Here is a 16,245-nt window from a genome sequence, read left to right as displayed (position 1 = left end):
AGTGATATTGGCCTGTAGTTTCCTTTTTTGTGACATCTTTGTCTGGTTTTGGTATCAGGGTGATGGTGGCCTCATAGAATGAGTTTGGGTGTGTTCCTCCCTCTGCTATACTATGGAAGAGTTTGAGAAGGATAGGTGTTAGCTCTTCTCTAAATGTTTGATAGAATTCGCCTGTGAAGCCATCTGGTACTGGGTTTTTGTTTGTTGGAAGATTTTTAATCACAGTCTCAATTTCAGTGCTTGTGATGGGTCTGTTTATATTTTCTATTTCTTCCTGCTTCAGTCTCGGAATGTTGTGCTTTTCTAAGAATTTATCCATTTCTTCCAGGTTGTCCATTTTATTGGCATATAGTTGCTTGTAGTAATCTCTCATGATCCTTTGTGTTTCTGCAGTGTCAGTGGTTACTTCTCCTTTTTCATTTCTAATTCTGTTGTTTTGAGTCTTCTCCCTTTTTTTCTTGATGAGTCTGGGTAATGGTTTATCAATTTTGCTTATCTTCTCAAAGAACCAGCTTTTAGTTTTATTGATCTTTGCTATTGTTTCCTTCATTTCTTTTTCATTTATTTCTGATCTGATCTTTATGATTTTTTTCCTTCTGCCAACTTTGGGGTTTTCTTGTTCTTCTTTCTCTAATTGCTTTACGTGTAAGGTTAGGTTGTTTATTTGAGATGTTTCTTGTTTCTTGAGGTAGGATTGTATTGCTATAAACTTCCCTCTTAGAACTGGTTTTGCTGCATCCCATAGGTTTTGGGTCATTGTGTTTTCATTGTCATTTGTTTCTAGGTATTTTTTGATTTCCTCTTTGATTTCTTCAGTGATCTCTTGGTTATTAAGTAGTGTATTGTCTAGCCTCCATGTGTTTGTATTTTTTACAGTTTTTTTCCTGTAATTGATATCTAGCCTCATAGTGCTGTGGTTGGAAAAGATACTTAATATGATTTCAGTTTTCTTAAATTTACTGAGGCTTGATTTGTGACCCAAGATATGATCTATCCTGGAGAATGTTCCATGAACACTTGAGAAGAAAGTGTATTCTGTTGTTTTTCGATGGAATGTCCTATAAATATCAATTAAGTCCATCTTGTTTAATGTGTCATTTAAAGCTTGTGTTTCCTTATTTATTTTCATTTTGGATGATCTGTCCATTGGTGAAAGTGGGGTGTTAAAGTCCCCTACTATGATTGTGTTACTGTCGATTTCCCCTTTTATGGCTTTTAGCCTTTTCCTTATGTACTGAGGTGCTCCTATGTTGGGTGCATAAATATTTACAACTGTTATATCTTGTTCTTGGATTGATCCCTTGATCATTATGTAGTGTCCTTCTTTGTCTCTTGTAATAGTCTTTATTTTAAAGCCTATTTTGTCTGATATGAGAATTGCTACTCCAACTCTCTTTTGATTTCCATTTGCATGGAATATCTTTTTCCACCCCCTCACTTCCAGTCTGTATGCGTTTCTAGGTCTGAAGTGGGTCTCTTGTAGACAGCATATATACAGGTCTTGTTTTTGTATCTATTCAGCCAGTCTGTGTCCTTTGGTTGGAGCATTTAATCCATTTACATTTAAGGTAGTTATTGATGTGTATGTATGTTCCTATTACCATTTTCTTAATTGTTTTGGGTTTGTTATTGTAGGTCTTTTCCTTCTCTTGTGTTTCCTGCCTAGAGAAGTTCCTTTAGCATGTGTTGTAAAGCTGGTTTCGTGGTGCTGAATTCTCTTAGGTTTTGCTTGTCTGTAAAGGTTTTAATTTCTCCGTTGAGTTGAATCTGAATGAGATCCTTGCTGGGTAGAGTAATCTTGGTTGTAGGTTTTCCCCTTTCATCACTTTAAATATGTCCTGCCACTCCCTTCTGGTTTGCAGAGTTTCTGCTGAAAGATCAGCTGGTAACCTTATGGGGATTCCCTTGTATGTTATTTGTTGCTTTTCCCTTGCTGCTCTTAATATTTTTTCTTTGTATTTGATTTTTGATAGTTTGATTAATATGTGTCTTGGTGTGTTTCTCCTTGGATTTATCCTGTATGGGACTCTCTGCGCTTCCCTGGACTTGATTGACTATTTCATTTCCCATATTAGGGACGTTTTCAACTATGTCTTGAAATATTTTCTCAGTCCCTTTTTTTTTCTCTTCTTCAGGGACCCCTATAATTCGAATGTTGGTGCACTTAATGTTGTCCCAGAGGTCTCTGAGACTGTCCTCAATTCTTTTCATTTTTTTTTCTTTATTCTGCTCTGTGGTAGTTATTGCCACTATTTTATCTTCCAGGTCACTTATCCGTTCTTCTGCCTGTTATTCTGCTATTGACTCCTTCTAGAGAATTTTTAATTTCGTTTATTGTGCTGTTCATCATTGTTTGTTTTCTCTTTAGTTCTTCTAGTTCTTTGTTAAATGTTTCTTGTATTTTCTCCATTCTATTTCCAAGATTTTGGATCATCTTTACTTTCATTACTTTGAATTCTTTTTCAGGTCGACTGCCTATTTCCTCTTCATTTGTTTGGTCTGGTGGAATAATACTGTTTTTTATGGGGAAAGATATTGTTATATAGTCAATGAATTTGGACCATTTTATAAAAAGTCTTCTCACACAGTATCAATGAGATTGCAGTATGTAAGTAAGGAGAATCTAGACATTGAGGCAATATTGTGCAGTAGTGAGTTACCCCCGCTGAACAGCATCTGTGCAGCATAGGGTAGTGTCTTGGGGTAGCAAAGCTGGATTTGATTATGTTGGCTAAAACCTGTTGTTTAGGGCAGGACAGTGGATTTGGACATGTATGATGATTTTTAATCACAAGCAAGCCTGGTAAAAAAGTTATTATCCGGTGACCCCTAAGTTATGTCAGAGAACTGAATTAACCAGAACTCTAAATTCTTAAATACTTCGGCTAATTCAGGTTTTATTGTATATAAAAATTATACTTTAAAAGGATTAAAATTATATGTTCATATGCTACTGGGAGAGACATTACATACTTAGGAGACTTAGTCTATGCAGTGTTCTTGTCATTCACACAAACTGAGAAAGGAGAATACTGTTTGACTGGAGTCTGGACAAGGAAAACTTTTTTGCCCCAAACTGAGCTATAGCTATAATTTCACTTGTGAGACAATGACTAAATTTTTAGGGGAGTAACGTTGTCACATATAAAAGCCTTGAAATGGTGGTGTAACTTTATAGTTTGATCCCCTAAGCAAGAAGGAGAGTAAGTGCTACATTGGTTTTTAATGAATTACAAAATAAATGGCTCTCTTTTTTCACCTTCCCATAACCTGAAACAATTCCATAGTGTTTGCGCCTTCAACTGATTGAATAATTGTCTTGATTTCCAGAAAGCAAGGACCACCTTGGGCTGATGTTTACTGTTAAAGTTGACTGTTTCTGAAGCCATATTAGTATATTCTAAACAAATATATTTAGGGCTAGCAACCTTCTCCTCTTCAGATAATTTGACCCATTATTCTGGACATTTCAGGGCCCCCATGGGTAGTGAACACCAAGCAAGCTCTCCCACCCTGGTGAGTTGCTGAGGAGGCATGTTGCCGACGGGGATTGTACAGTTTCAGGGGAACATCTATCAAAATAATCTCTGCTGAAATTCTTTTATTGAGTTGTAATCCCTAATTAAACCCCACCTTTTTTAAAAAAAAACTGGTTCTCTAATTAGAGACATCTTTCTAAAAAGGAACTTATCAGGGCCCAGAACATAAACCACAGAAGTTTGGTTGCTTTGCTCTTTCACATCATGATGCTGAGAGATATAGCAATCCAGGGTAAGATGAATACAATTGTGTACCTATGACTGAGAAAACTAAAAGATTAAGCCTCTTTCATAGCTGCCAATGTGTATATTAGAGTGATTGAATTGACTGTAAAATAAAAACACTGGATAGCATCCTTTGTGTGCCAGGGATGATGCAGCTGACCCCATGGACTTCGTGTAGTTGGGATTTTTAAAATGATTGCTGCTGGAGCAGCACCCTTAAAGTTTCCCAGGAGATCTAGGAGTAGGATGTCTGCCTGCTTATGACTCCTACACTTACTTACTAGTTATAATATGATAACAGCTAAAGTTTATTGAATAATTACTTTGTGCCAAACACTGTGTTAAATATTTTACATTATTTTATTTAATTCTTACTTGAACATATCACTTAACCTTGCTGAGCCTCACATTTTTGTCATCTAAAAAAATATGTCATGAGTTGTCCACTGCTCAGCATGGGTGTGAAGATTAAATTTGTTAAAATGTATGAAAGTTCTTTGAAAATTCTAAAACACTATGTTTGGGGATAAAGTCTGACCATGAAACTAAGTAAATTTAACTACATTAAACTGCATTCTTATCCATTAGAAATGTGGTCCAAAAACTGAGCTTTTGACTGAGATATATTGTCTCTCTGCCTGATGACCAAAAGCAATTTTACTAGTATACCTGCTGTTTCTTTAAGAAAAAAATTGTGGTAAAATATACATAAAATAATATTTATTATTTTAACCATTTTTCAATGTACAACTCAGTGATATTAATACATTTGCAGTTTTTTGTAACCATTACCATTATCTATACCCCAAACTTTCAGTCATCTCCAACAAAAACTCTGTGGCCACTAAACAATAACTCTCCCTATCCTCCTACCCCGAATCCCTAGTAACCTCTATTTTAGTATCTTTCTATATGAATTTGCCTACTCTAGGTACTTCATATAAATGGAATCATACAATATTTGTCCCTCTGCATCTGGCTTATTTCACTAAGCATAATGTTTTCAAGGTCCATCCATATTGTAGTATATATCAAAAGTCCATTCTTTTTTATGGCTGAATAATATCCCATTGTATATATATGTCTACGTCTATATATTTGTTTGTTTATCCATTCATCTGTTGATGGATATTTCTGTTGTTTCCACATTTTGGCTATTGTGAATAATGCTGCTGTGAACATTGGTATACAAATACCTGTTTGTGTCCCTGCTTGCAGTTCTTTTGGATATACACGTAAGAATGGAATTGTTGTGTCATATGGTAGTTCTATGTTTAGCCCTTTGAGATACCATCAAACTGATTTCCATAGGGGCTGCACCTTTTACATTCCCACCAGTAATGCAAGAGTGTTCCAATTTCTTTATATTCTAACCAATACTTGTTATTTTCCATTAAAAAAAAATTATAGCCATCCTAGTAGATGCGAAGTGGTATCTCATTGTGGTTTTGTTTTTCATTTCCCTGATGATTAATGATTTTGAGCATCTTTTCATGTGCCTATTGGAAATTTGTATATCTTCCTTGGAAATATCGAAGTACATTGCCTATTTTTGAATTGGGTTGTTTGTTTTATCTTTATTGAGTTTCAGGAGTTCTTATATATTCTAGATATTAATCCTGTATCAAATTTATGATTTGCAAGTTTTTTTTCTCATTTTGTAGGTCGTCTTTTCACTTACTCAATAGTATCCTTTGATGCACAAAATTGTTTAATTTTGATGAAGTCTGATTTATCTATTTTTTCTTTTGTTGCCTGTGCTTTTGCTGTCATATCCATGAAATCATAGCCAAATCCAAAGATTTACTCCTATGTTTTCTTCTAAGAGTTTTATAGTTTTAGTACTTAAGTTTAGGTCTTTGATCCATTCCAGTTAATTTTTATATATGGTATAAATTAAGGGTCCAACTTCATTCTTTTGCATGTGGATATCAGTTTTTCCAGCACCATTTGTTGAAAAGATGTCTTTTCCCCAATGAATGGTCTTGGTACCCTTGTAAAAAATCAATTAACTATATGTAAGGGTTTATTTCTGGGCTCTCTATTCTGTTTCATTAGTCTATATATCTGTTCTTATGCCAGTATCATACTGTTTTAATTACTCTAGCTTTGTAGTAAATTTTGAAATCAGAAAGTAGTCTTCCAACTTTATTTGTCTTTTTCAAAATTGTTGGGGCTATTGGGGCCCCATGCAATTCCATATAAATTTGAGGATTGGCTTTTCCATTTCTGTAAAAAAAGATTGTTGGAATTTTGGTAGAGATTTCACTGAGTCTGTAGATTGCTTTGTTGATCTTAACAATGTTAAGTCTTCCTGTCTATGAACATGGATGCCTTTCTATTTATTTAGATCTTTAAAAATTTCTTTCAGAAATGTTTTATAGTTTTTCAGTGTACAAGTCTTTGCCTCTTTAGTTAAGTTTATTGCTAAGTATTTGATTCTTTTAGATGCTATTGTAAATAGAATTGCTTTCTTAATTTCCTTTTGGATTGTTCATTGCTGGTATATAGAAACACAGTTGATTTTTGTGTGTTAGTCTTATACCCTGAAACTGCTGAATTTATTTATTAGCTCTTGTAGCTTTCTTATGAATTCTTTGGAATTTTCTACATATAGGACCACTTCATATGCAAATAGACATAGTTTTACCTATTTTTACCAATTTTGTTTGCTCTTTCTTTCTCCCTTCCTCCCTTCCTTCCTTACCCCCTCCCTCCCTCCTTCCCTCCCTTCCTCCCTCTCTCTCTTCTTTCTTTCTTTCTTTCTTTCTTTCTAGTACTAACTAGAACTTCTAGGACAGTGTTGTATAGCAACAGTGAAAGTGGGTATAATTGTCCCCGATCTTAGTAGAAAAGCTTTCAGTCTTTTACCACTGAGTGTGATGTTAGCTGTGGGTTTTTCATAAATACCCTTTATCATTTTGATGAACTTTCCCTCTATTCCTAGTTTTTTCTGAGAATTTTTATCATGAAAAGATGTTGGATTTTGGCAAATGCCTTTTCTGCATCAACTGAGATGATCATGTGGGTTTTTCCCCCATTGTTCTATTAATGTTATGTATTGCATTGATTTTTTATTTTTAATGTTGAACCACCCTTGCATTCCTGGGATAAATCCTACTTTGTCATGGTGAATAATCCTTTTGATATGCTGTTGGATTCAATATGCTAATATTTTGTTGAGGATTTTAATATTCATACAGAATATTGGTCTATAATTTTCTTTTCCTGTGATGTCTTTATCTGGCTTTGTTATCAAGGTTACATTGGCCTCATTACCTCAGAGTTAGGAAGTGTTTCCTCTTCAATATTTTTGAAGATTTTGTAAGGATTAGTGGTAATTTTTATTAAATGTTCAGTAGACTTTATTGGTGAAGCCAAAAATTCAGTCCAGGAATTTTCTTTATTGGGAGGTTTTTGATTACTGATTCAATCTCTTTACTTGTTATGGGTTTGTTTATATTATCTATTTCTCCTTGAGACAGTTTGGTAATTTGTATGTTTCAAGGAATTTGTCCATTTCTTCTAGATTGTCTAATTTGCTGATGTACAGTTGCTACCTAATACTTCTTTTTAATTCCTTTGTTTCAGTTAGCATTTATTGAGCACCATTTATTTGCTGATATCTATATATATAAATATATATGTATACATGTATATGAATATACATATATATTTTCATTTAATTTTTATAACAACTCTAAGATATAAGTGGCATTATCTATATTTTGTTAAAAGAAACTAAAAGTCAAAGAAGTAAATTAACTTTCCAAACTTTCACATCTAGAAATTAGTGGAGGTAGAATTCAGACTGAAATTCTGAATATTTGACATTTTATACTCTTGCAGGCATGATCTAAGTATGTAAGATATGAAGAAAAATCTAGCTTCTGTGAGTGTGTGTGTATAAAAAATGTGATTTATATGTATGGGATTATCCAGATGACATCTTGTGAAGCTAGCCATTTCTAGCTCTTCTTGACTATTTAAAACAGAGGCATGTACCACTATTGCTGGAATACTTTATTAATTAAATCCATCTACTTGAAATCAAAGCATTTCTGAGGTTCTTCGGGTTAGTACTCTCCTTTTTAAATAAGAGTGGTGAGGTCCAAGAAGGAACTATATATGTTCACCTGTATAAACTAACCTAGTTTTATGGTGATTGAGATTATTTTAACTGTGCCCTTCTTCATACATGGAGGCTATATCATTGGTGAGTTATTTTGTCATGAACTTTAAGTTGTTATTTTAAGTTAATTTCTTGTAATGGGGATACATTTATATAATTTTGTCCATACTCACTTATTTAATTGCTATTGTGACAAATCCCATGATTTTCATATGATTAGCCAAAGAGTTTGGATGCATCTATGAAATAAGTAAAGAAATTAAGATTGATCCTTGATTCTTAGCTTCTTTAAAGGTATGAAAAACAATGCAGATGCTCTTAGAAAAAGTCTTGAGATCAAGACTCTTCTCATCATTGGTCTATTCTTTGATGAATAGAGGAGAAATTTAGCAGGAGAAATAAGAGCATAGTGATCTCAGCAATATATACTATGATCCATGGGAATTTTTTTCTCCAATTGTTCTCAGAACAAATTAAAGATTTTGTTTTCTTTTTAAGATTCTAAATGTGTCACTCATTGCCTACTAACTTTTGCTGCAGTGTGCTGTCTCACAAAGGTAAATTCAGATTGATTTATGGCATTCCCTCAGAATACAGAGAAGTTATAATATTTTGCTATTCTGAATACATGCATCCAGACAAGATGCAATGTGGCATGTCCAAGTCTATATTGGTGGCTGTGATTGAAATATTTCTATATTGTAGCAAAAATGACGATAGCTCATAAAAGTGGGGTCTATCTATGTATTATTTGGCAACTCAAATAACTTACCATCATCCTGTGATACCACCAGACAATAATCTGTGAGATGAGGGATGTGTAGTATATCTTTCTTCTGTTTTGGAGGGTGGAAAATAAGGTATGAGACTTTGAGCCAGTAACTGAAGAATCTTTGAGTCCTGTCTCCTAGTTTAACGTATTTTTCTTCTCTACTCCTCCCAAACTCTCTAAATAGGTTAATATCTGAAGTTAGTATCTCAGAAGACTGCAACCATCCCAGTCCCTTGTCTTTCTGAGGAATCAAAGTAAATGGACAGAATTTTACCCATGGGATTTTTGACTTTTTAATAAAAGTGAAGTTTATATCCGAATTACACAAACTAGGAGTCTTCTTGCAGGAGGTAGCCTGAGTCTAATGGGTCCTAGGTTCATGATACAAGCTCCTCCTTTTCCTGTGTTTAAGTCTTAATAAGTTTCGGCTTCCTGTCGGTTTCCCTGAAAATTAGAAAATATACTTCCTGTCATTCAGGGACTCTTGCTGTGGAGCTGCTTTGATCCCAAAGCAATGTTGGTTATTGTGGCAAGTGAAACTAATGTCAGGCAAATGTCCTATAGGCTGTAACTCCTGTTTCATATTTGCTCTGTAAGCTTCAGATAAAAATAATCAGTTGGAAAACCTAGAAGCCTGGAAAGATGGATTTATGTAATGGACATTATTTCCCAAATTGGCATTAGGAGGTTGTCTACTTATACTAGAGGTAGCAAGGGCCAGATTACGGTAGTGCCTAAAACCAACCTGTTTCAACAGGCTTCATCTTCTTTTGTACAGATTTAAAGAGAATGGGTCCTCACGCAAGCATTTCAAATCCAGAGACAAATTTGAAAAAAATTGCTACAACATGTTGACTGATTCCTTGCCAAGTCAGCCACTGAGAACTTTTTCTTGATCGACTCTTACACAGAGACAATTAAAGGCGAGGCGGGGTGGGAAGCCTGTAACTTTTTAAAAGAATTAAACTTCACAGTACTCTAAATCCCTCTCCTTCTTAAATCTTCTCTTCTACTTTTAACCCCCCTCTTCTTCACCCTTACCTTCTCCCTCTCTGGCCTTTTCCTTTTTCTCTTTCTTCTGATCATTCCCTGTGATATACTCAGTTGCTCTAATGTATTCATTTTTACTTTTGGTATTGATACAATATGTTCTGGAGACATAGCTTTCCAAAGATTATATTCAGATATACAGATTCAAACCAGCAGAAAAGTTAAAAACATTTAAAAAATATGCTTGTCAGCAGTGGAAAGAAAGCTGTTTGTAGCCAACAGGTGAGCTGGAGAGTACTACAGGGTGTGGTAGAGATGGTAATAAATTAACTGGCAAGCCAAAAACTATATAAAAAAAATCAGCTATTTCATAGCATAGAAGCATGACAGCTATGAAAAAAGGAGTGCCCCAGGGAATTCTTTTAGAGTTTGATTTTTTTAAATATGTTTGACATGAAAAATGTTTTAGTACAAATAAAGCAACTGGTATTAAACTTACAGGGAGGGGGGTTATGGTTTAGAGTTAGTATGAATAATGCATGATATTTAAAGAAAGAACAGCTCTAAAATGTTCTGAGAGGCAGCCCATGTTGATGGTTGGAATGGTGACTTTTTTTTCTCTATTTTTGAAGCATCATTAATTCAGCATCGTTTTGTGATTTTTTTAACCTGATAAGATGTCTACCAAAGAAATACTATTTGACTTAGATTAGGATATTCTTTCTTCAGATAATTTAGTTTAAATAGCAAGAGGATCAGTAGAATTATTTAAGCATAAAGCGGCAGTCATTTACCATAAAAAATAATTTGGCCTAGTTATCTTTTTTTTTTTTGCAGTGCTCATGTAGCACTGCAAACCAAAATCAACCTCATGGAAGGGAAAAAACAAGATCAGATATTTTGAACATTACTCCATAGGAGACTAGCACAATATAGCGTTAGTGAATGCATTGTAGCAGCGCTCCATATGCAATCAGAAGCCAATTGTTACTGGACTGTGTACAAGCGCACACTGTGCTCAATGGTCTGATGAGGTATTATGGATATGATGCAAAGAGACTGTGTAGATTAGAAGCTAACAATTTGTTAAAAGTGAAAGCAACTTAACATTTACATTGGGCCAGCTGAGTGGAACTTCATGTGGCAAACAGGATGAGTTCCAAGGAACCAGGGGCACCAGGAAGGCTCCAGGTATTAGTGTCCATGCAGAAAAAAATAGGTTTTATTGCTTTCTAGTTGACTACCTTTATTACTGTGATTCTTTCTATACTTTTCATTATTATATTCAGCTTTTAATGTGGAAAAGTTCATGCAAAACAGCATGATTATTGTAAATGTCAAAAATGTGTGGAGGAACAGCCTATTAAAATATAGCCTAGAGATAGTACATAACACTGACTTTAAGTAAGTAGCTGAAGTCAAAGTGATACTCCATTAAATCACTGATATTGTGTAATTTATCCATAAGTATTAATTTTGATTTCAGTTACCACTATCACAATACATTCCTCATCACTTTCTCTTGGTTCTTCAGGTTGTTCGCTTCATACAGCCTATGTTCTTAGGTCACAGAAGGTACTTCAGCCCCCCCTGTTTAGGCGTGGTCTGGAGCCAGAAACACATTAAGATGTAGCATTGATCTCTGCTAAACCATGCTCAATCTCGACCAGACTTTTAATGCAGATATCACATGTAAAATGTGTGTTTATTTAATCAAACCATCATCAAAGAATAAGTGATGAGTGCCTAGTGTGTGTGCATGATTCTGTACTAGGTTCCACCGGAAGTTAGTGCAGAAAAACATAGTTTCCACTCTATTTGGGATACCAGGCATTTCATAGAATGTTGGCAGATAAGATTAGCTTCTCTCTTAACCCTATCAAATTAAAAAGGTTAGGGGCTTCCCTGGTGGCGCAGTGGTTGAGAATCTGCCTGCCAATGCAGGGGACACGGGTTCAAGCCCTGGTCTGGGAAGATCCCACATGCCGCGGAGCAACTGGGCCCGTGAGCCACAGCTACTGAGCCTGCGCGCCTGGAGCCTGTGCTCCGCAACAAGAGAGGCCGCGATAGTGAGAGGCCCGCGCACCGCGATGAAGAGTGGCCCCCACTTGCCGCAACTAGAGAAAGCCCTCGCACAGAAACGAAGACCCAACACAGCCATAAATAAATAAATAAATAAATAAACCCAAATTAAAAAGGTTACATTTAATTTTTTTCCTCTATTTTTTATAAAATAAACGTTAGGGTTATGGACAGTCAATAATTCTTAATCTTTTTTGGACTGTAATACTCTGCCTTGCCTACCAAGGCAAAACGTTTTGTTGTTTTAATGTAAAAGCCTTAATGCTTTCTCAGTGAACTGAATGTCAGCCTGGCTTTAAGATATTTTTTTTACTCTTAAAAAAATGATGTATTACAAGATTTGTAATGGAGTGAACATGCTTGAATTGCACATTTAATTTTTTTAACATCACATTCATGTTTTGCCAGTTTGCCTACCAGCTATCTGTTAACAAAAAGTTCCAAGGCAGCACTGCAAGTCTGTGCCCAACTAAGCCTTTTGTTTCTGCAGATGTTTGGGCTTAGAGCAATGTTGTAAAGCTCCGGCAATCCAAGGACCATGTTTGTACTTGTCTGCTGTGATTCCCTGTGCATTGTCTAAACCTGTATGCATTGTTCTTTCCGACAGGTGATAACTACCCCGTACAGTTCATTCCATCAACAATGGCAGCTGCTGCTGCTTCGGGACTAAGCCCTTTACAGCTCCAGGTAAGTGCCAGAAGAAAAAAATGTGGGATATGAGCCAGTACTTTAGTGGAAAACTGCTAACCAGCTGTATGCTAAATAATGGCCTGGATGTTAAATAATTTTTTAAGCATAGCCTAGAAGGATTAACACCTTATGTACTTACCATATTGCAAATAGAAGAGAAAACTGTCAGTGTCAATATTTTTAAAGGAAAAAATGACATTATGACTTAGTACTGTATGTTCTCTATCAGGTAAGTTAATGGTTTTACAATTTTTTATGGCTGGTTGTTATGGTTGTTATTGGGTATGTAAGCTTTTTCCTTATCAATTCTTCATCCACGTCTCCATTCATGTCCAATTAGCTTTTACACATAAGCATCAAAACAGAAAACAATGTTGGATATTTTCCTTCTTGCAGCTCATAGAATAGGGGGTTGTTATTACCAAATTACTTTAACTATTTGGAAAATGTAAACACTTTGCTCCTGAATATATGTATCCTCATCCTCATCCTCATGCCAGGTCAAAAGTCTGGGCATGGTGTCTGACCAAATTCTGGGTTAGTGTTCTTTACCTATGAAACTAAAATTGGAGAGAAAGTGTTTTGGAAGCTAAATTAAAAAATCACTTGCACCTTCTCTTCTTCATAGTAAAATGGTGCGGGGGGTTAACAATAGGACTAAGTAATCTTTATACCCTTCTAGCACTGCCATCTTAATGGGAAATTGACTTTAAATATGAGTGTATATTTTAACAAAAACAAAAAGATAATATCATTAAAATAATGGTTAAACCTTCAGTATTTGAGCATTTAGAAAATGTATGGTAACTTGAATTTCAATACAGTGGATAAAGATAGTTTTTTATTCTTATAATTTACTGTGATTTTTTTTTGAATTTTCTTAAATAGTCTAGGGAATAGCATCTAACTAGGCATTTTTGTTTCTTCTTTGCTATTACTCATATGACTTGAACATAAAAAATGTACAGATATTTTACCGTGAAAAAGTATCATTTTGAGCATCTCCAACTGGGTCTACAAATAAAGAATTTTTGCAGTACTTTGAGAAGTTTTTGTCATAAGCCTCATCCAGAAAGTCTTGAAGATGTTATCCATTATGGACTGCCTAGCAGAGCTAGATATTTTGCCTAATGAAAGCAGCAACCCTACCTCTCTTCTAAGCCCTCACCTTCTCTACTACTGACAGGGGAACTTACTGCAGTTGGTAAAAATATAAAAAGAAACCTCACTCATAATCAATCTAATCTATTTCTCCTTTTTCCATAGCTATGCTATTGAGTGTCTTCTTGAGTGAGACCCAAAAATAAGAAACCAATACCTTGTTTGATCCTATAATCAAGTTTCTGTGAAAGAGAGTATCTGGGTCCTAAACCTACTTTCTATTCTTTGGTGTGGTCAATACCCTGGGTTTAGAAATATGTGTTCTGTTTCATGAGTTCTGACAGTATGTTTTGTCTTTTTTTTTTTTTTTTTCTGAATATGCTACTAAACAGAAATGTCATGTCTCCCACCCACAAATTAACCCAAGGCTAAAGGGCCTAAGTGACCGTTTTGGCAGGAGTTTGGACACCTTTGAACATGGTGGTGGCCACTCTTACAACCACAAACAGATTGAGGTATGAATACTTCCATTGGTGCTTCATTGGGTGGGAGACTGGATTGTTCAGTCATATTCTAGGCTTTTTTAAAAAAGTGGCAAACACTCAACCTAAACACTAAAACATAATCTTTCCCTTTTTCTCATTCCTAAGGAGGCTCATTTTTGCTCTTTTTTCTTTCAGAGAAAAAGGCAAACCCCAAATGAATGCCTCTGAAATAAATTGTTTATTGCTATATATTTAGGCAAATTCTTTACATTATGAGTGCTTTCAAAACCATCTTTATTTCCCTTCCTTTTTTTTTTGTATAATGCTGCATAGTAGTTAAAAAACACTTAAACATTAAGAGAAAAAAAACTCATTTGACCATGTAACAACCCTATAGAGTTGATAAAACATAATTCTGCTTTCACAGACAAAACAATGGAGGTTCAGAGAGGTCAAGTTATTTAACCAAGGCTACAAAATACTCTTGGAGTCAGAGTTATTATCCAGGATTTCTAACTCTACCAAATCCAGGTTTTCAAATTTAGTTTTCTCTGGCTGAAGTGAGGTTGGGTGCCTGGGCCTGACTGGTTGCTTTTTGCCCCATAAACTACTATAGTAGCCCCTTCATATTTAACTTTCAATAAAGCTCTTTGTTGTTTTTGTGGGATATTCTTACTACATGGGAGAAGATGGCTCATACGGCTCTTTTGAAAACCAAACCCCTTTCTCCTATAGGGACCCAGTCCTCCTCTCTCCATTATCATGCTTAATTCCTCTCCTGTATCGTTGGAGTACCTCTCAGGGACTATCAGATGCTGGAGGGTTGCTAGCTATCTGTTGAATCACAAAAAAAGGAGACAGGTTATCTCACACTGAAATACACTTTAACTTTCTGGGTTAGATCTAATACTACATTTACGTTCTAACCTAGGATGGTAAACCCAGTTTAAAAAGAAGAAAACAATTACGTCTAGCAAAGTTGTATATTCAGCTCCTATTGGCTCTGCCAGTCTATACATATCAACTACTATGTGATCAATAAAGTGTCCCTTTGACATTATCTTCTCTGTTGCTTTTGAATCTGCATTTTTGGAAAATGATAGAGAAAGCTCTCTTCTAAGAAGAAAGAAGAGGACAAGATCAAAGGACACCTTGGAAGTAGCCTAAGGAAGAGTTCAGACCTTGTTGCTTGCCTTCTTCCTTTCCCTTTCCCTTTGATTATAAGAAGTATATAGGGGGTTTCCACCCAGACATGACAAGGCATATACTGTTAGAATATCTGCTGTCTTCTATATAGCCAGAAGGGATTTCTTTTCTAAGGCTTTCTTTTGGCTGTAGAGAAGGTGCCATATGTTTGGACGTTCTGAAAATCTACTGTGCTTAGGATTGCCAAGCAGCAAGATAACTGGACGTTAAGAACAAGCCTTTCTGTGTGATGACAGTTAGCAAGCTTACCTACTCAGGACAGATAGTTTGTTAAACTTTTAAGTGCTTGAAAGAATGTAAAAGCAAGTGGCCTTGGCTCAAATTCCAAACGTCCTCTCCTCTTCACTTTTATTTTCTCTTGAGGTGTTGAGTTCTATCCCATCAACCTTCCCTTAGCCAGTTTTCTACCCAGTGTCTTCTTTTACTAATTTTCACTTAGGTTGACTTCTCTTCCCCCCACCATCACAGACCCCTGATGCCATCAAATCTGGCTTCTGTTGAGTTTCTGGAAACCATGATGTCATATATGTGAGTGCCAGACCTGTGTAGTGCTGTAGCAATGCTGATCTAGGAGCACAACATATGCCACATGCCTGCCACTTTAATGAGACTAAATACAGAATCTGGTAAGGCAGGGGGCCCTCATAGCTTTGCACTGTAAGTTTGGGGTGGTTTGAGAGTTTCCTGTTTTTTTTTTTTTTTTTTATTCTTGCTCTGTTCTCTTGCTTCCACTTTTTGTACCTTTCCTTGCATGTCAGGAAACCTTTGCTTAGAAAAGATTGACCTGGTTTGAAAGGCAGGTTTCTCAAACTATCCTGGTATGAGTATAGCATGTTTATTGGGACTTCCATGAACTGCACAGTAGACACCCATATCTAACCTGCTATAGACACTAACATTTTAAATCTTGAGCAAAAGTAGAGAGAAAATTTAATAATATCTTGCTTTATTGATTTTAAAGTCTACTTTCTTTTCTAGCTAGGGTTTTCTCCATTCCTTTGACAAGCTAAATGTCACAAGCTC

General features: G+C 35.6%; 1 protein-coding gene across 18 annotated transcripts in view; it reads left to right on the top strand.

Moving 5' to 3' along the window:
- SOX6 (SRY-box transcription factor 6) overlaps window positions 1–16,245 on the top strand; it is a 537,504-nt gene that overhangs the window by 406,629 nt on the left and 114,630 nt on the right. For 11 of the 18 annotated variants that reach the window (XM_061201489.1, XM_061201492.1, XM_061201488.1 and 8 more), the window contains 2 exons: window positions 12,348–12,427; window positions 13,924–14,046. The exons of 1 other annotated variant lie outside the window; for it this stretch is intronic. In XM_061201489.1, coding sequence (XP_061057472.1) covers window positions 12,348–12,427; window positions 13,924–14,046 — 203 coding nt within the window. The remainder of the gene's footprint in view (window positions 1–12,347; window positions 12,428–13,923; window positions 14,047–16,245) is intronic. 6 more of the 18 variants (XM_061201497.1, XM_061201498.1, XM_061201495.1 and 3 more) reach the window with 1 other exon arrangement.

This window comes from Eubalaena glacialis, chromosome 10 (assembly GCF_028564815.1).
Source record: "Eubalaena glacialis isolate mEubGla1 chromosome 10, mEubGla1.1.hap2.+ XY, whole genome shotgun sequence".
NCBI classification, from domain to species: Eukaryota; Metazoa; Chordata; class Mammalia; order Artiodactyla; family Balaenidae; genus Eubalaena; species Eubalaena glacialis.
This window is presented reverse-complemented; position numbering and strand designations above follow the sequence as displayed.